Genomic DNA, 20,588 nt, shown 5'->3' with positions numbered 1-20,588 from the left:
TTAATAATAGTTTATACCTCTTAATCCCTTACCCTATTGTGCCCCCTGCACTGGTAACCACTAATATGTTCTCATTATCTGTGAGTCTGTTTCCTATATTCACTAGTTTGTTTTAATTTTTAGATTTCACATATAAGTGATATCATACAGTGTTTGTCTTTCTCTGTCTGAATTATTTCACTTAGCATAATACTTTCCAAGTCCATCCATGTTGTTGCAAATGGCAAAATTTCATTCTTTTTCATGGCTAAGTAGTATTCCATTGTGTGTGTGTGTATGTGTGTGTGTATATATATATATATATATACATACATATATATATATATATATACACATATACATATATATACATCTCAGATCTTTTTTATCCATATCTTGGCAGTTGTAAATAATGCTGCTATGAACATTGGGGTGCATGTGTCTTTTCAAATTAGTGTTTTCAATTTTTTCATATATATATACTCATGAGTGGAATTGCTGGGTCATATGGTAGTTCTATTTTTAGTTTTTTGAGAAACCTCCATACTATTTTCCATAGTGGCTGCACTAATTTACATTCCCACCAACAGTGTATGAGCATTTCCTTTTCTCCATATCCTCATCAACATTTGTTATTTGTGTTCTTTTTGATGATAGCCATTCTGCCAGGTTTAAGGTGATATATCATTGTGTGTTGAATATCTTTTCATGTGCCTGTTGGCCATCTTAATGTCTTTGGAAAAATGTCTATTCAGGGCTTCTGCACATTTTTAAATTGGGTTGTTTGTTTTCTTTGATGTTCAGTTACATGAGGTGTTTATATATTTCAGATGTTAATTCCTTATTGATCATATTTATTAGCATAGATTTTGGATTGTTATATTTTTATTTTCATTTGGCTCCAGGTATTTTTTTTTACTTCCTCTTTGACTTCTTCAGTGGTCCATTGATTGTTTAGTAGCACACTGTTTAGCCTCCACATGTTTTTGTTTTTTGCAGTTTTTTTCTTGTAGTTGATTTCTAGTCTCATAGTGTTGTAGTCAGAAAAGATGCTTCATATGACTTAAGAAAATATAAATTTACCAAGGATTTTTTTATGGCCCAACATGTGATCTATCCTGGAGAATGTTCCATGTGCACCTGAAAAGAATGTGTATTCTGTTGATTTCAGATGGAATGTTCTGTATATATATATCTATTAAGCCATCTGATGTAACTGTAAGGCCAGTGTTTCCTTATTGACTTTCTGTCGGAATAATATGCCCATTGATGTAAGTGGAGTGTTAAAGTCCTCTATTATTAGTGTGTTGCTGTCAATTTCTCCCTTCATGTCTGTTAGTATTTGCTTTACGTATTTAGGTGCTCCTGTGTTGGGTGCAAATATATTTACAATTGTTATATATTCTTCTTGGATTGATTCCTCAATCATTATATAATGTCCTCCTTTGTCTCTTGTAAGTCTTTACAAGTCTATTTTGTCTGGTAGAAGTATTGCTACCACGGTTTTCTTTTGATTTCCATTTGCATGGAATGCCTTTTTCCATCCCCTCACTTTCATTCTGTGTGTGCCTTTGGATCTGAAGTGAGTCTTGTAAGCTCACTTGACCCCAGTTGTGAACCCATATGTGTGGGTCTTATTTTCATATCCATTCAGCCACTCTGTGTCTTTTGATTGGAGCATTTAGTCCATTCATTTATGGCAATTATTGATATGTATGTTCTTATTGCCATTTTGTTAATTGCTTTGAGGTTATTTTCTCAGGTACTTTTTGTGATACATATGTGATTGTTTTAAGCTGCTTGATCTCTTTCAAATGTGTTTTAACAAGCCTGCATTTGTACTCTCCTCCCCTCATGATTTTGTGTATCCCTTAACTGCTTACTTTGGATATAGATGATTTTACTATTTTGTCTTTTAGCTTTCCTGCTAGCTTTGTGTATGGATGATTTCCTACCTTTACTGTATGTTTGCCTTTACTGATTAGCTTTTCCATTTTGTAATTTTTATGTTTCTAGTTGTGGCCTCTTCTTTTTTGCCTAAAGAGGTTCCTTTAATTGTTGTTGTAAACTTGGCTTGGTGGTGCTTAACTATTTTAGCTTTTGCTTGTCTGTAAAGCTTTTGATCTTTCCATCAAATCTGAAGGAGAGCCTTGCTTGGTAGACTACTTTTGGTTGTAGGCTTTTCCCTTTCATAACTTTAAGTATATTGTGCCACTGCCTTCTGACCTGCAGAGTTTCCACTGAAAAATCAGCTGATAGCCTTATGGAAGTTCCCTTCTATGTTATTTATTGCTTTTCCCTTGCTGCTTTTAATATTTTCTCTTTATCTTTAATTTTTGTGATTTTAATTACAATGTGTCTTGTGTGTTCCTCTTTGGATTAATCCTGTAGAGGACTCTCTGCATCTCCTGGACTTGGATGTCTTTTTCCTTTCCCAGGTTAGAGGAGTTTTCCTACATTATGTCTTCTTCAAATATATTCTCAGGCCCTTTCTCTTCCTTTTCTCCTTCCCGGGCCCCTATAATGTGAATATTAGTGTGCTTGATGTTGTCCCAGATGTCTCTTAAACTGTCCTTGTTTCTTTTTCATTTTCTTTTTTTTTCTGTTCAGAGCAGTGATTTCCACTACTCTGTCTTCCAGCTCACTGATCCATTCCTCTGTATCATTTATCTACTGTTGGTTCTTCCTAGTGTATTTTTTTATTTCAGTTATTGTATTCTTCATTTCTGTTTGGTTGTCTTTATATTTTATAACTCTTTTTTTAAAAACTTCTAAATCCTAGCTCTGTGCATCCATTCTCCTCCTGTGTTCTTTTATCATTTTTATGATCATTACTCTGAATTTTTTGTTAGGTAGATTGCCTATCTCCACTTCACTTAGTTCTTTTCAGGTTTTATTTTGTTCCTTCATCTGGAACATGTTCCTCTGTTGCCTCATGTTGCCTAATTTGCTTTGTTTATTATTATGTTTCTGGTAGGCTGGTTACATTTCCCAGTCTTGGAGAAATGGCCTTTTTTAGGAGACATCCTGTGCATCCCAGCACACTCCCCTCTCATCACCTGAGCTATATGCTCTAGGGTTTCCTCCATGAGTGCTGTGTAGGTTCTTCTGTTGTGATGGGCTAACTGTGGGCTGTATGGTAGGCTTGGTTGGCCCCCAGTCCAGTTGGTTGCCAGGCCTTGCCTTGTGTGGATGCTGCTGGCCACTAGTTGGTGGGACCAGGTTACAAAGTGGCTGACTGTGGAACCCCAGGGTGTCCTGGGACTTATGCTGGCTCACTGGTGGGCAGAGTCAGGATCCAGAAGACTCTGACACTGTTGTCTGCACACTGGTGGGTAAAGCCAGGTCTTGGGATTAGTGCTGGCCTACTGGTGGGCAGAGCTGTGTCCTACAGTCTTGTTGTAGGACCCAAGGGTCCCAGATATGATGTCAGATTGCTGGAGGGGGTTTCCAGTTCCTGACAGTTGGGCATGGGGTCCAGGGTGTCCTGAAGCATGTGTTGGCATGCTAGTGGTCATGGCTGGGGTCCAACTGATCCCATGGCAGGGTCTGGGCTGCTGATTGTCAGGCTGGGTCTGCAGGTTGCGGGATTGTGGTTTTCTTGAGTCTGATGTCTGCCCCCTGGTGGGTGAAGCTGGTCCGGAGGTTAGAGCAGGCTCCCTGGAGGGCAGGGCTAGGGCCCAGGGGATTCTGGGACTGGTGCCTTCCCACTGGTGGGTGGAGCTGGGTGTTGGGCCCTGTGGTGCTTAGGGCCGTGTCCAAAGGCAGCTGTGAGCTCAAAGGGTCTTAAGGTAGCCTGTCTGTTGATGGCTGGGGCTGTGTCCTCACCCAGTTAGCTCTTTGGCCTGAGGCATCCCAGCACTGGTGCATACAGGCTGTTGTGTGGGGCCAGGTCTTGGTGCTAATAAGCTGGAGGGAGGATTCCACAATGGTGCTTACCAGCACCAGTGTCCACGTGGTAGAAGGAGCTTCCAAAGATGGCTGCTTCCAATGTCTGTATTCCCAGGGTGAGTTACACTTGCCTCCTGCCTCTCTGGGAGACTCTGATCCAGGGTCCTCTCAAATTATTTCTCCTGCCCTGGGCCCCTGATCATGTGAGATTTTGTGTGTGTACTTCAAAAGTGAAGTGTCTATTTCCCCCAGCCCTCTGGGACTCCTAAAATTATTCCCCACTGGCCTTCACAGCCAAATGCTTTGGGGACTCATGTTCCCAGTGCAGGACACCCAGGCTGGGGGAGTCCAGACCTCTCACTCCTTTGGAAGAACCTCTGCAATATGATTATTCTCCAGTTTGTGGGTCTCCTACCCAGGAGTATGGGACTTGACTTGACTATATTGCAAGTCTGCCCCTCCTACCCATCATGTTATGGTTCTTTCTTGGTAGAACATCTTTTTTGGTAGGTTCAGGTCTTTTTCATCAGTGGTTGTTCTGCAGATATTTGTGATTTTGGTGTACTTGTGAGAGGAGGTAAACTATGGTCTTTCTACTCTGCCATTTTGGCCCGTCTCTATTAGTTCTAATAGTTTTTGTGTAGAAACTTTAGTGTTCTCTATATAGAGTATCGTGTCATCTTCAAATAGTGACAGTTTTACCTTTTCCCTTCCAATTTGGATAGCTTTTCTTTTTTCTGTACGCTTGCCGTGGCTAGGACTTCCAATACCATGTTGAGTAGAAGTGGTGAGAGTGCACATCCCTGTCTTGTTCTTGAATTTAGCAGAAGGATTTCAGCTTTTCACCAATGAGTATTACGCTGACTGTGGGATTGTTGTAAATGGCTTTTATTATGTAATGATATGTTCCCTCTATACCCACTTTGATGAGAATTTTTTTCATGAATGGATGTTGAATTTTGTCAAATGATTTTTCTGCATCTAATGAGATGATCATGGTTTCTGGTTATGTTAATGTGGTGTATTACATTGATTTGCATATGTTGAACTATCTTTATGACCTTGGAATGAATCCAACTTGGTAATGGTGTATTATCCTTTTTACATATTGCTGGATTCAGTATGCTAATATTTTGTTGAGGATTTTGCATCTATATTCATCAAAGAAGATATTGGCCTGTAATTTTCTTTTTTTGTAGTGTCTTTGTCTGGTTTGGTATCAGGGTGATGATAGCCTCATATAACAAATTTCACAGTGTTCCCTCCTCTTCAATTTTTTGGAATAGTTTGAGAATGTTAGGTATCAGTTCATCTTTGTATGTTTGGTAGAATTCCCCAGTGAAGCCATCTCCAACAGTTTCTAGTATTTAACTTTTATTCTTAAATTTTCCTTGTTCTATATTTGTCATCCACCATCACAGGCACTGCCAACAGCATCACCAAAATGATTGGGCATAGAGGGAATTCCTTTAAAAAAAGAGGCCTTACCACTTTCTTAGAGGTTTTATAAGACCATCCTGCTGTGAGTCATTTCAAATCAACTGGATATTTCATCTGCAAGAAAAGATGTAGGATCCTTGGGGACATCTTGTGTAACATTGTTCAACGGAACTATGAATAGATATATGTAATTTTTAATTTGGCTGCATTAAACTAAGGAAAAAACAGGTGAATTAATTTTAGTATATTTACTTAACTCACTATTATCACTTCAATGTGAATCAGTATTTTAAAATCACTAATGTAATATTTTTCACTTTATTCTTTCTTTTTTCAGAAAGTCTTAAAATCCAGTGTATATATTATACTTTTAATATCTCAGTTTGGACTAACTACATTTCAAGTTACCAACAGGTTGCTAGTGGCTACCATATTGAACAGCATAGATAAAGAGGTTCAGCTCACATAATTATGAACTATTTTTAAGTTAAACAAACAGCTAATTGTTTAAATAAAAAAAAACTTTATTCAGGATGTTTTTTATTTCCCTATGAGCAAACCAAAGAGTCAAACTCATTTTACTTTACTATGTTCCGTATAGATATCTGATAAGAGAGTAGCAAGAAGCAAGACATTTTAAAAAAATGATTGTTGAAAGATATTCCTAAGCTTTTATTTTAAAGTGAACATAAGTAATAAAATGAAATCTGAAATAACAGTTTATTTCTTAGCATTCACTTAAGTCAAGTATTTGGGGCTAAAAAAATATGTGGCCTATATATAGGTGCTGTTTTTGAGTTATGAGACTGCTGAAAGCTAGTTTATCCTAACTTTCATTATTTAGCATTTTAATAGCTAAAAAAAAAAGACAAATAAATATTTTATAATCTTGTTAAAATAACTTTGGAGATGTCCTCCCGCAGCTGAGACCTTGCCATCATCATATAATTCAAAAAAGAGTAAGGATAAATGACCACATTATCAAATGCTGAAATAATGGTGTATGTTAGAAATGTTGATGGATCTTTAATTGTAGCAGCACAGTGTGCTGCTCTATGTACCATACATCATTGATAAATAATAGGAATTTAGGATGCAGTTTTCTGCCTTGACCTTCAAGCTCCAACTGTGTTTTGACCATCAAGAGTCTGTAAATAACGTAATTTACAATCTCTGAAAAGAGACTATGTGGACACAATAAACCATATATGTTACTTGGGGAAAAGGGAGAAATATAGTTGGCCTTATAGTCTCAAATCCAGTCAACCTTAATACTCAGAATTCACTGATGTTAACACATCACTTTTTAGTCAGTGTTAAATGGCTAGTGTTTATCCTCAGGTCTTTTTTTTATGATCCTATAGCCCAGGCTCATTTTAGAGAACTTTAGATATGGCCTAGTGAGTCTTTAATATTTAGGTCTCAAAGGTTTCTCAGCAAACTTTTTTCTGACTATCTGTAGAATGAACACCTGTGACCTACAAAAAAGTAAAAATTTTACCCTCCTGTTCCAGAAAGGGAAAGCTGAAACAGAGATAAGTTTATGTATAGTAATACTCCGAGGTCATGCTTCTAGAACACAGCAATCAAGCTAATTAATAAACTAAAATAGCATCTGCACAGTCAAATAATTGTCACAAAGGCCAACAGACTGTCTATTGAGGGAGATAGAATAATACTGAATAACTGAGGCAGCAGCTAGGCACAATGACACCAGGTAGAAGTAACCAATAAGAAGAGAGGAATAAAAAAGGGAACTTACCAAAACACTGAACTACTCATTAAGTTTTCTAGTTTTCAGCAGCAAATCATCTATAGTTATTTAGTCATAGGGGCAAATGACTCACTAGTCTTTGAGGGCTTTGTTATATTAGGAGAGAATGCATAACTTTGATGACTTTCAATTGGCAAGAGAATGCTAAACATTGTTAAGGAGATTTTGAGAAAGGTAAACTGATACCTTTCAGAAAGCTTTCCTTGAGAAATGCCCTTCCATTGTTATCTCTTACAGACCAAACTCTTGACTAATTTATAAAAGACTCTACCTAGACCCTACCCAGCTGAAGAAATAAAAAAAACCTCTCACTCCTCCTAGCTGTAACTCTTAGGATATATAACTTTTAGCCTTATTTGACAGTTATTTTTGGAGATATTTTGTATCTGTATTAGATTATAAGGACAGAGGAAACACTAAATTACCATAGTGGTTATAACAGCAGGAAGGGACTGCTATCCCTAGGGCTGAGAAATGGCAAGGTTGGAACTATTAAAACTTAGAAGCTTGAAGGAGGTGTCCTACAAAGCTGAAACTCAGACCTCTGAAGAGGGATTACTGCTTGGCTGTTGTTAGTATTGCTGAGCTCAGAGATGGGACCCTGTGAAACTGGGGCCCAGACCTGTGAGGAAGGGATTCTAGTCAGCCGGTGCTGGTGTCTCTGATGAGTATCACGAGGTTGGTTTAGCTAATGTTGGAAAAAGAGCAAATCAGAATTACTTGCTGCTACCAAGTGAACTGTCACTACCTGGGTGAAGAAGCATTGCAAGAGTGGCAATGACAGGAAAAGCAAGTAAAAAACAGGAATAAAATGCAAATAGGAAGAAGCTTCTCTTCCTGCTCCAGGAGTCCAGGTTTCCTTCAGTACTTCCCATGACAGAGTCTAGTGGGGAGTGAGCTGACCAAGCAGAAATGTGGATTGTAGGGTCCCAACCCCAGGTTTACAGAATAGTATACAGAATGGGATTTCAACTGAAAAACTAAAGCTTAATAATGGTACATTTGTGAAAATAAAGTCGTTGTCTAATCCACACTCATATTCCTTACATTGTTTGGTGTAGTAGGTTGAGTGGTGACCCCAAAGATATGTCCATACCCTAATCCCTGAGACCTGTAAATGTTACCTGATTTGTAAAAAGTGTCCTTGCAGATGTGGTTAAGAATCTTGATATAAGCAGATCATCCTGTATTACCTGGATGGGCCCTAAATTCATTCACAAGTGTCCTTATACAAGAGAGGTAGAGGGAGATTACTTAAATACATGAAGAAGAGAAGAAGGCAGTGTGGAAACTGAGGTAGAGGTTGGGGTGATAGAGCCACATGGGCAGCCAGCAGAAGCTGCAAGAGGCACAGGGAATGGACTCTCCCCTAGAGCCTCTGGAGAGAGCATGCGGCCCTGGTAACACTCTGATCTCGTACCTCTGGCACCCAGACCTTTGAGAGAACAAACTTCTGTTTTAAGCCAAGTTTTTAGTAATTTATTACGACAGGCACAGGAAACTAATAAACTTAGCTTATGCCTTATATAGTGTCCCTCCATATCTGTGGGTTCTGCATCTGTAGACTCAACCAACCATGGATTATATTATTATATGCAAATATGTATGCATTTTACATAAGGGACTTGAGCATTCATGAATGTTGGTATCCATGAGGGATCCTGGAACCAGTCTCCCATGGATATTGAGGGATGACTGTATATAAATAGAGATACTTACTAAAATTTATGAAATAAATGAATTAAATTGATAATCACAAAACTTGATTTACTTAATTAGATGAAGTTTCATTTATTTAGAAATTTTACGAATATAAAACACTAATAAGCTGAGGTAATTGAAATTTGACTAAACCTACTCTAAATTGTATGTAAAATTAACCATTTAAAAGTTTGAAAAAAAAAAAAAAGTTTGAAGAAATTTGACTTTATGGGTTATCAAGACTTCCACTTGTGATTTATAGTAATAAGTGTATGAAAGGGAAAGCAAACATTTTCTGAAATAAAATGAAAGAAAGTTATTCATCAACCTCCAGAAATTAATCTAGAAAAATGGTTTCCTATATTTTTAATTCTTAATTTTCAATATCTGGAATGATTTTCTATTTATCCGTTTGATAGTCTGCTTTAGAAAGGAAAAACTGGCACTATAAATCAGCTTTGAGAAGATGTCTACTATTTTTCCAGAACTGTCTATTTAATTTCATAGTTAACAGTTAAGAAAAGGAGAGAAGAATTGGGAACAAAGAGAATTTGCAGCAACTTGCAGAGAAGATACTTAATATTTGGTGCATATATTATTTTCTTTCCTCCTAAACTTTTGTATCTGACAAGACTACATGTTACTGGCTTTGAATGATATTATGTAAAATTAGATTGAGATAGCATATCTTCCAGATTCCCTGGTGGAGCATATGTAAGCTTTGATTAGAAAATAAGACCTACTATGATTAGCAATAGAAAAAATTGGAGACACTTTAACTGGCACATTTGAAAGCTGTTCCTTCCAAAAATATTTGGCCCTGCTTCCTCTCATTTCACATTATTGTATAAAGAGCAGATTACTATTTGCATGTAATTATTTCTGGATGAGAAAGAGAATTCAAGGTGAATTTTTATTCTACATTAGTACCAGCCAAATATAACCAGGCAGATACAAACAGAATTTCTTCCCAATACTATTTAGCCATTTAAAGTGCTTACCAAAAGTAATCTTACCTTGTCAGTCATATTATTTGAGCTGAAATCAGCACAACTTCTATTAGAAAACAGAGAAACTCATCTGGTCCACATCATAATGGTTAAAATCCATTGCTCACATGAGAAGCCTGTAGTTCTTGATTTCTCCCCTCTTCTTCACCCTCACATCTAATCCATTGACAAGTTCTATAGATTCTACCTCCAAAATGTTACAAATTCATCTTCTCTCCATTCATCCTTCTATCAATATGATCTCTGGTGATAAATTTTATGTGTCAACTTGGCTAGGCTATGCTGCCCAGTTGTTTGGTCAAACACTAAATTATATGTTGTTCTGAAGACACTTTGTATATGTAATTTAAATTTACAATCAGTTGACTTTAATTAAAGGATATTATTCTTGATACTGCGAATGGGATTCATCCAATCAGTTGAGGTCCTTAAAAGCAAAAACTGAGGCTTCATGGAGAAAAAGGAAGTCTGCTTCAACACCGTAGTATAGAAATCCATTCTGAATTCCCAGCCTACTGCCAGCCTTACAAATTTCAGGTTTAAGACCACAACGTCAGCTTTTCCCTGATTTCCAGGCTTTCTGCCCTACAGATTTTGGACTTTCCAGCCTCCACAATCACAGGAACTGATTCTTTTAAATCTGTCCATCTATCTATCATGAGCCAGCCATCCATCCTATAGGTTCTTCTTCTCTGGGGAACCCTGATACACTTAGATCACTAAACTATCACATCATTTTTTTAAATTTATTTTTTTGTAGTATAGTTGATTTATAATGTGTTAATTTCCGCTGTACAGCAAAGGGATTCAGTTATACATATATATATGTATATATACATATATATATTCTTTTTCACATTCTTTTCCATTATGGTTTATCACGGGATTTTGAATATAGTTCCCTATGCTATATAGTAAGACCTTGTTGTTTATCCAGTCTATATATAATAGTTTACATCTGCTAATTCCAAACTCCCAATCCATCCCTCTCCCATCCCCCCTCCCTCTTGGCAACCACAAGTGTGTTCTCTATGTCTGTGAGTCTGTTTCTGTTTCATAGGTAAGTTCATTTGTGTCATATTTTAGATTCTACCATATAAGTAACATCATATGATATTTGTCTTTCTCTGTCTGACTTCACTTAGAATGATAATCTCTAGGTCCATCCATGTTGCTGCAAATGGCATTATTTCATTCTTTTTTATGGCTGAGTAATATGCCACTGTATATATGTACCGCATCTTCTTTATCCATTCATCTGTTGATGGACGTTTAGGTTGTTTCTATGTCTTGGCTATTGTGAATAGTGCTGCTATGAATATAGGGGTGCATGTATCTTTTTGCAATCCAGTGGGATTGCTGGATCGTATGGTAGTTCTATTTTTAGTTGTTTGAGGAACCTCCATACCATTTTCCATCATAGCTGCACCAATTTACATTCCCACCAACAGTGTACGAGGGTTCCCTTTTCTCCACACCCTCTCCAGCATTTATTATTTGTAGATTTTCTAGTGATGGCCATTCTGACTGGTGTGAGGTGATGCCTCATTGTAGTTTTGATTTGCATTTCTCTAATAATTAGTGATGTTGAGCATCTTTTCAATGTGCTGTTTGGCCATCTGTATGTCTTCTTTGGAGAAATGTCTGTTTATGTCTTCTGCCCATTTTTCAGTTGGGTTGTTTGTTTTTTGTTGTTGTTGAGTTGTATGAGCTGTTTGTATATTTTGGAAATTAAGCCCTTGTTGGTTGCATCATTTACAAATATTTTCTCCCAGTCCATAGGTTGTCTTTTCTTTTTTTTTTTTCTTTGCTGTACAAAAGCTTGTAAGTTTGATTAGGTCCCATTTGTTTATTTTGCCTTTATCTCTATTGTCTTGGGAGAATGACCTACAATTTATGTCAGAGAATGTTTTGCTTATGTTCTCTTCTAGGAGTTTTATATTGTCATGTCCTATATTTAAGTCTTTAAGCCATTTTGAGTTTATTTTTGTATCACATCATTTTTAATCTCTTCACTTCTTTCATTACCTCTACAATTCCTTCTCCACATTGCAGACAAGGATGGATGGATGAATAGATGGATGGTTGAATTGTTACCCTGTGCTTAGAATCAGATTTAAAATGTACTGAAAATAACATCTAACCCCCTTCTTCATGATTCTAGGCCCTTGTCTAATTCTAATCTCAACTCATATTGCTCTCCCCCAATCAATTTGGACACCTTAAAAGAAAAAGTCCTGTTTCTTTACTTCTACACACTTATAAAATTTGTAATTACATATTTATTTCATTGTTTGCTTATTCTCTTTCCCCCCACTAAAGGGTAAAGTCCACAAGGTAAGGTCAATATTTACATTTTTGAGCACTGTATTCTGAGTACCTCGCATAGTTCTGGCATTTGGTAGACACTAAGTATTTTCTGAATTAATTAATGTAATCAGTAGTAATCCTAGGTAAGTATTTTGAAAAAGTGGCACTGACTTCTAACTCACAGATAAGAAAAACAGTAAAATTAACACAAAAATCAAAGGAAATACAAGAAACAAAGTGTCACCCAACCCATAGGCATCAGTCCTACAACTGAGGTCTGAGTAGTGGCAAAGGATTAAATAACTATTTTTCATGAGATAATATATATTCTGCTTTTGCTTCTCTTTACTGGGTTGAGACAGGATTATTTTATTCACCTTGACTTTTTTTTTTAATCTCCTTTTTATCGTCTGTCTGTCTCTGAGGCTACTACAAATGCGGTCATGAATTTAATTTAAAAATAAAATTCAGAAAGGCTGCAACTAGGTTTTATTACTTACTAATTTGTGGCATTTCCCATCTCTGGGAACTTTGGGGAAAAATTTAATTTTTCTGAACTTTAGAGCCCTTATCTGCAAAATGGGGAAAATATCTACCTGGATGAGTGACTGACAGATTAGTAAAAATGTATAGAGTGCGCCACGGAAAAAATTGAATCTTCCATAAATGCTCTTGGAGAGAATGTCAGAGTAAAAGAGAAAGGGTTTTAAAGCCAGAAAGCCCTGGGTAAAACTCCCAGCTCCAACAATTATTATGTGCATTGTTTTGAAGATCAGAGATAGGCACCAAGTGTATTAAATGCCTGACACATGATTAGTATTTTAATTTTTAAAATTCTTAAAGGCAGTATCCTTGAGTCTTCAATCTTTGCTTGACAGAAAAATGTATTATAAATTGAACACTCCCGATAAAACCTGGGCTATACCTCCACCATGGCCATCACCACCAATTGCAGTATTATGTAGATCCCAACTCATTTAAGATCTAGAGAGAACAGCATAAAGAACCAAGTTGATTTTTCTGAATAAAGGGGTCAACAAATGCTTTCAAAGCACAGAAAAGGGTACACAAGTTAAATCAATCATCACAGGATTTGGAAGGCAGAAGAGGACATGAAACTGTACTTTCTAACAGTGGTGGCAGGCAGGCAGGCAGGTAGGTGGATGGCAGACATAAGATTCACAGAGTTTCCCAGAGTGCTCCTAAAATTGCTTGAAAGCTGCAAGCATCTGGACTGTTACTGAAGGATTTCTTTCAGTTCTGGTAATTCTTGATTTCGTAAATCACAAAGGAAACTTCCTTCATCTTTACATCTCCAAAACTTCCAATGGACACGCAAACATCAAATTCTCTCTATTCAGACTATTCCTACTTTGAATACCTATATTGCCTTCTAGTTTTCTCAGTGAAACTTGTCTAATAAAGATAGATTGGAAGGAAATACTAGAATCCCAACATATGTAATTTGAGAGTTTGTTGTATTGTCTAGTTAGGGTTACATCAATTATATATTAAACTATATATTATATCTTGTTCTAATTAGAGACTCTAGGGTGAGGAATTCTCATTTCATCCTTATAAATCTTTATAAATTTTCGAGTTGATGTAATCTCAGTATGGTTGTATATTCACAGCCCTTCCCGCTTTTTTTTTTTTTTTTCATCAGTTAAAAATGTTGTAGCCTTGCAGTCTTAGTAATCCGACTGGATAAGAAGCACATTAAAAGTAATGGGTTGCAAAATCATGAAGGCCCTTGAGGTGACCATGGGGAAGGAGGGACATCTGTGTCCCTTTCCTCCTCAACTAGAGTAACTTATGTAAGCTTTCCTCTGAACAAAAGATTCCACTGGGGTTGGGTTCAGGACTAAATATGTGCTTTACAGAATCATGTCTATAGGGTCTCACTTTTTTCTATATGTGCTTCTCTATATGCTATACCTGCTCCATATTTTGTGTGTATATGTGGTATAAAGATCTACCTACTTACCATAAGAAGAAAACGTTTCTACTTACAATCTGGTTATTGGCAAATACAAAATAATTCCTGAGCATTTGACCTACTAAACATATGATTTATACAGCAATCAGGTACTGATATTTTAGTTTTGTTATGTAGTGAAATAAAATGTTTAGTGTTTCAGTAGGTACAAAGAAAGTATCAGCCATGATCCTCTCTCTCAATTCTCCTTGAGTCATATTAAAACAGCAAGATATTTATACATATGGAATGATAAAATATGTTGTACTGATGATAGATAAAATAGGTGATAAGGAGAGAGAAACAAGTGCTAAAATGTTTAACATGGTTTCATGGAGAATCTAGATTTTGTTATTTTTTCCCTCATTGAAATAATTATTTCAAAAATTATTTTATTATTATTTATTTATTTAAATAAATTTATTTATTTATTTTTGGCTGCGTTGGGTCTTCGTTGCTGCACAAGGACTTTAGTTGCAGTGAGCGGGGGCTACTCTTTGTTGTGGTGCGTAGGCTTCTCATTGTGGTGGCCACTCTTGTTGCAGAGCACAGGCTCTAAGCATGCGGGCTTCAGTAGTTGTGGCACATGGGCTCAGTAGCTGTGGCTCGCGGGCTCTAGAGTGCAGGATCAGTAGTTGTGGCGCACGGGCTTAGTTGCTCCACGGCATGTGGGATCTTCCTGGACCAGGGCTCGAACCAGGGGGAATCCCCTGCGTTGGCAGGCAGATTCTTAACCACTGCGCCACCAGGGAAGTCCCAAAAATTGTTGTTAAAAAAATCAGAATCATGTTATAAATACTTCCTCAACTAGTATTTCCATTATCTTAGAGATCTGCCAGTTTATTTTTTTTTTACTTAATTGATTAAAATAATGAATGTCAGGGAAGTTTAAGTGACTTGTAGGATTACATGATCAGTAGCTCTTTTAGATCGAAACCCGTATCTCTAACTTCCCATTCTAGTGATTCCTCCTCTGTACTGTACTGTTGTTTATGTAAAAACATTTCTAACTATGATATATGAGATTTAGCAGACGAAATCCCTCTTCTTTTAATTGTATCTAAGATTTATGGAAACATGAAAGGGTAGGCAGCATTTTGGGACAAGATAATTTTATTAATTCAGGACAATAGGGCCTGCCTATCTTTTTTTTCCAGAAGTAGGGATAAATTTGGTGCCTAACAAATGTGCTTTGACAACCATTAGGGTTAGGGGACATAATTCTGCAAATGTAGAACAAATGAAACTTAAGTCTTTATGAAAATTGAATTTATTTCATATGTGGCTACATTTGCACCAAAATCTAACTAAATTTATTGGTGACTTCTGAGCAGACCAGGTATAATTTGGATCAAACATAAGCAGTACTGTCTAGTAGAAGGAGCAACGCTTTTAGATAAAAATAAGCCAGGCTCAAATCCCTTTTCTGCCACACATTAACCTTTCCTAAGCTTCAGTTTTCTTAATACATTTCCAGTCAAAAATGTGTTAAGGCCGCAGCCGTTGGTTTCTGCAAAAATCCCCAGGTCAGTAATGTGTTAACTGTATAAAGGGGATAATAAGACCAATCTTGCAATTTTGTTAGATGGATTACAGATAATATATGAAAATGTACAGCGTAGTGCCTGGTACAAGGTAAATCCTCTTCTGTGAAAAGTACTGCTACTACTATTAGTCTTAACATTATTAAATACACCATAAAGTTACAAATCACCCTCAGATTGGCAATGTGTCTTGACTTATAAATATGACAACAGTAAATTTTTCTCACTTTAGATGGAAAGAAACCTCAAACCTGAAAGAGATATTTTTTTATAAAAATCCGAACAGTTGGGCACACATGGACTTCTATTTTGATATTAGCAGACTGGATCTCAGACTAATTAGCCTGATAAAGTGGTCGTTGTCAATTGAAATTTTTTAAACAAGTGTTTCAATGTCTAATCAAATTGCAGGGAACGTTATCTGTCACAATGGGATATGCTCTTTGTTTTAATAATAACAAAATGAGCTATTGGGAAAAAAAGGCTGGAATTTCAGTATATTAATTTGGTTTCTTTTAAAATTTGGTAGTCCTTTTTCTTTTGCTCCTTGTAGTAGAAACTTTAAAAATATGAAAGGGATACATAATTACAAAGCTAGTACATATATTTAGTCATAAAAGGGTAAAAGGGGATGTATATAATGATCAGCATTATAATAATTTTGCATATGAGCCAGGTCTTCAACCCTCTTTTAGAAATTTTACATTGTGGAGATTATCAAACTCTGTATTCATACGTAGATTCTTTTGTGCAAGTAGCCACCATTAAAAATATTTTAAAAGCATTATGGTGATTCTTAATCACTAGTTATTTTTTTCATAGTCTAAAGAAAGGCATTGCTGATAGAATTAATGACAAGAGAAACAGTGGTGGGATTTTAGCGCCATTCAGACCACCCACACCTCACTGAAAGAAAAAGTACAACCGGAACAAAGTAGTTATTATCCCAATCAAACACTGAACATGAGGTTCTGTTAGTACTTACATAACTAACTCTAATTTAAACACCATGAAAACTGTATAATGAGATCAATGTTATTCTGAAATGTTTTTGGGGGGTTTGGGTCTCGACATCTTAAAATTCTTAAAATCAATTGTGTGTATGGAGTAACTGGAAACCTGATCATAGAGTCACTGAGAAATGTGTTTTTCAATAGTTTTGTCTAATGTCATTGATTGCCTAAGTGTAAACCAGTTCTAATATCTTTCAAAAGCAAAGTTTTAGGAGCTTATGTGTTTGAAAAGTACTTTTAATGGATTACTTGCTCTGTTTATTCTTGGCTCAAGGCAGCAGCATCTTGACATTTACATTGCTATTTTCCTGCTTTCAAGGATGCTAACAAAAAATTGTCTTGGCATGGATTGGCTCGAAACTATCCTCTGAACTTTCCACAAGGCCATTCCAGCTATCTTGGAAAGGACATCCTTTATTATGAACCTGCTTTCTTAAGGACATGAAGCCAGAGACCCACACACATGCACACACTGTCATTCAAATTACAAATGGGTGTGTTCCCAAAACTCCCGATTAAAGACATCGTTTGGCACACAGAAGCATCTTCTCAAAGCAATATTTATTAAAAATGTAGTTGATTAGATAGCCCCTAACAGACTACTTAACCACGGTGTAGCTGAAATACCATGTATTTAGAAAGAACAATAGGACAATACTGCAGCATAACCAATAGTTTTGTTTTAAAGATAATAATTAGCCTTTAATTTATTTTGAATGGTGGTTCTTGAGGATGTTCACTTTCCCAGAGTCCCATTTCTGCTTAGCAGCCAGCATTAAACACTAGCTCATGTTGGCTTCCTTCTCAGTTCTCCACCCCCTCAAATCAAAACCACTGCAAGACAAATGCAATGGGTGGATTTCTGATTCTCCTCCCCAGAGCCACACCAAATTTCCTATCCTTTGGTAAAATGACCTGATAATCCCACCTAACCCCAGTTAGTTAATAGTGCAGCAGTGTGTGTGTGTGTGTGTGTGTGTGTGTGTGCGTGTGCGTGTAACCATAATGGGGAGGGAGGGAGAGAAACCTTTATTAGCTTTACTATTTAACTGCTGTCTCTTTATATGTGCAGAGAGACTAAACATGGGATTTTATGCAGATGATTTATTCCAGTGTATGAATGTACGGTCGTGTTGCTATATTTTGCACTCATATATTGGAGTTGCCTATAAATAGAAAACCTTTGCCAATCATCTTTTTGATGAGAGCAATGTTAATATCCCATGATTTTCTGCTGGTACACTAAAAGTTTAAAATCTAAGATCTTTCTATGTCTCAGCAGTTTAGTCCAGACACTTTAAATGAAGAAGATGGCAATAATCAGTGCTCTCCCAATTTTAAGACTTTCTATGCTGGTATAGGGGCGCTTGAAGAAAGGAGATACAGAGATACAGCAACAGCCTTTAGGACTCACTCATGCCCTTAAGCATAGCAACAATCAGTGACAAGACCAGGATTTTGCTGAAGTTTGCTAAAATATGCTAGGAAGAATGCATATTCATAACCTATTAAATTTCAAGCATGAAACGGTTGGTGCCAAAATCTAAAAAGTGGTCCAAGCTTCAAAACTTAAAATGTGAGAGAATCTGTCTCAGAAAACTATGATGTTTGCCATGGAGTTTCCTGAACACTTAAGGAAAATGGTTTGAGGAAAGGCTTTCCTACTGGAAAAGGTTTGTCATTTAGAGTGCCCACATTTATTTCAGAATATAATGCTATTTAAATATTATAATGACTTTTTTTTAAACTGCATGTTTAATTCCATTTACCTCCAACACTTTATTTTCTATGGGATATTGCAACCACTCAATAGGCAGGCTTTTAGCAAATGTATAGGGGAAAGGACTGTATACTGAAAATTAAAAATGAAGGAAATATGTCACTGCAGTGACCCTGGGGAAAAAGAACTCGTGTCATTGGATTTTAAAATATATCTTCCTTGGTTAAGAGAGGTGTGGGGAAGCAGCTTTGGCATCTAGAACATTATCAGAGGCTAAGTAAAAACAGCAGAATGGTATACAAGTGTTACTTTTATTTTGTAATATTTTTATGGGATTCTATAGCTTATAAATTATCTTCTCACGTTTTATCCTCGTTATCAAACTTTATGCTAATATTTTTTCTGAACTTATTGTCATATTAATAGTCCTTTGAGAGTTTCTGTTTTACAGATGAGAAACTGACTCTGAGTTGCTCATTAGCTTGCCCCAAGACAAGTCAGTAGTAAAAGACTAGGCTTCATGTGCAAACCCCCTTCCCACTTTTACAAATCCAAGATCCAGTGGTCTTCCTACAATAGTATTGTCACGTGGTGTTTTTTTTTTTTTTTTAATTTTTATTTAGTTATTTATTTACTTATGGCTGTGTTGGGTCTTCGTTTCTGTGCGAGGGCTTTCTCTAGTTGAGGCAAGTGGGGGCCACTCTTCATCGCGGTGCGCGGGCCTCTCATTATCGCGGCCTCTCTTGTTGCGGAGCACAGGCTCCAGACGCGCAGGCTCAGTAATTGTGGCTCACGGGCCTAGTTGCTCCGCGGCATGTGGGATCTTCCCAGACCAGGGCTCGAACCCGTGTCCCCTGCATTGGCAGGCAGATTCTCAACCACTGCGCCACCAGGGAAGCCCCCACATGGTGTTCTTAATTCAGAAAGCTATTCTACTGTTGACCAGTGACCTGCTGAGAGTAAAAGGCAATATTAAAAGCAAATTTAAAAAAATTTTTATTTTATATTGGACCATAGTTGATTAACAATGTGTGTTAATTTCAGGTGTACAGCAAAGTGATTCAGTTATACATACACATGTATCTAGTCTTTTTCAAGTTCTTTTCCCATTTAGGTTATTACAGAATATTGAGCAGAGTTCCCTGTGCTATACAGTAGGTCCTTGTTGGTTATCTGTTTTAAATATAGCAGTGTATATATGTCAATTCCAAATTCCCAATCTGTCACTTCCTGCCACCTTTCTACCCTGGTAACCGTAAGTTCTTTCTCTAAGTTTGTGAATCTGTTTCTGTTTTGTAAAGAAGTACAGTTTTACTTATTTTTACTTTTTTTTAGATTCTGTGTATACGTGACATCATGATACTTGTCTTTCTCTGTCTGCCTTACTTCACTTAGTATGATAATCTCCAGGTCCATCCATGTGGCTGCAAATGGCATTATTTCATTCTTTTAAATGGCTGAGTAATATTCCATTGTATATATATATATATATATACCGCATCTTCTTTATCTGTTCCCCTGTCAATGGATATTTAGGTTGCTTCCATGTGTTGACTATTGTAAATAGTGCTGCAGTGAACACTGGGGTACATGTATCCTTTCGAAACATGGTTTTCTCCAGATATATGCCCAGATATATGATGGTGTGAGGTGATACCTCATTGTTTTGATTTGCATTTCTCTAACAATTAGCAATGTTGAGTATATTTTCATGTGCCTCTTGTCCATCTGTATCTCTTCTTTGGAGAAGTGTCTCTTTAGGTCTTCTGTACATTTTTTGATTGGGTTGTTTATTTTTGTTGTTGAGCTGTTTGTATATTTTGGAAATAAAGCCCTTGCTGGTCGAGAAATGCAACAGATTTTGTGTGTTAATTTCATATCCTGCAACTTTACCAAAGTCATTGATGAGCTCTAGTAGTTTTTGGGTAGCATCTTTAGGATTGTCTATGTATAGTATCGTGTCATCTGCAAAAAGTGACAGTTTTACTTCTTCTTTTCCAGTTTGGATTCCCTTTATTTCTTTTTCTTCTCTGATTGCCGTGGCTAGGACTTCCAAAACTATGTTGAATAAAAGTCGCAAGAGCAGACATCCTTGTCTGTTCCTGATCTTAGAGGGAATGCGTTCAGCTTTTCACTGTTGAGTATGACGTTAGCTATAGGTTTGTCATATATGGCCTTTATTATGTTGAGGTATGTTCCCTCTATGCCTACTTTCTGGAGAGTTTTTA

General features: G+C 36.7%; 1 protein-coding gene across 15 annotated transcripts in view; it reads right to left on the bottom strand.

The window, feature by feature from the left end:
* Positions 1-20,588, bottom strand: part of NAALADL2 (N-acetylated alpha-linked acidic dipeptidase like 2) — a 1,511,782-nt gene that overhangs the window by 27,969 nt on the left and 1,463,225 nt on the right. The window contains exon 17 of one of the 15 annotated variants that reach the window (XM_068547441.1): positions 13,041-13,089. The exons of 13 other annotated variants lie outside the window; for them this stretch is intronic. In XM_068547441.1, the coding sequence (XP_068403542.1) occupies positions 13,083-13,089 (7 nt within the window). In that variant the 3' untranslated portion in view covers positions 13,041-13,082. Of the gene's footprint in view, positions 1-13,040; positions 13,090-19,213; positions 19,314-20,588 lie in introns of those variants that run through there. One more of the 15 variants, XM_068547440.1, reaches the window with a different exon arrangement.

The sequence above is a fragment of the Eschrichtius robustus genome, chromosome 6, assembly GCF_028021215.1.
Source record: "Eschrichtius robustus isolate mEscRob2 chromosome 6, mEscRob2.pri, whole genome shotgun sequence".
In the NCBI taxonomy this organism is placed as follows: domain Eukaryota; kingdom Metazoa; phylum Chordata; class Mammalia; order Artiodactyla; family Eschrichtiidae; genus Eschrichtius; species Eschrichtius robustus.
Note: the sequence above shows the minus strand (reverse complement) of the source record. Positions and strands in the feature narration are given on the sequence as shown.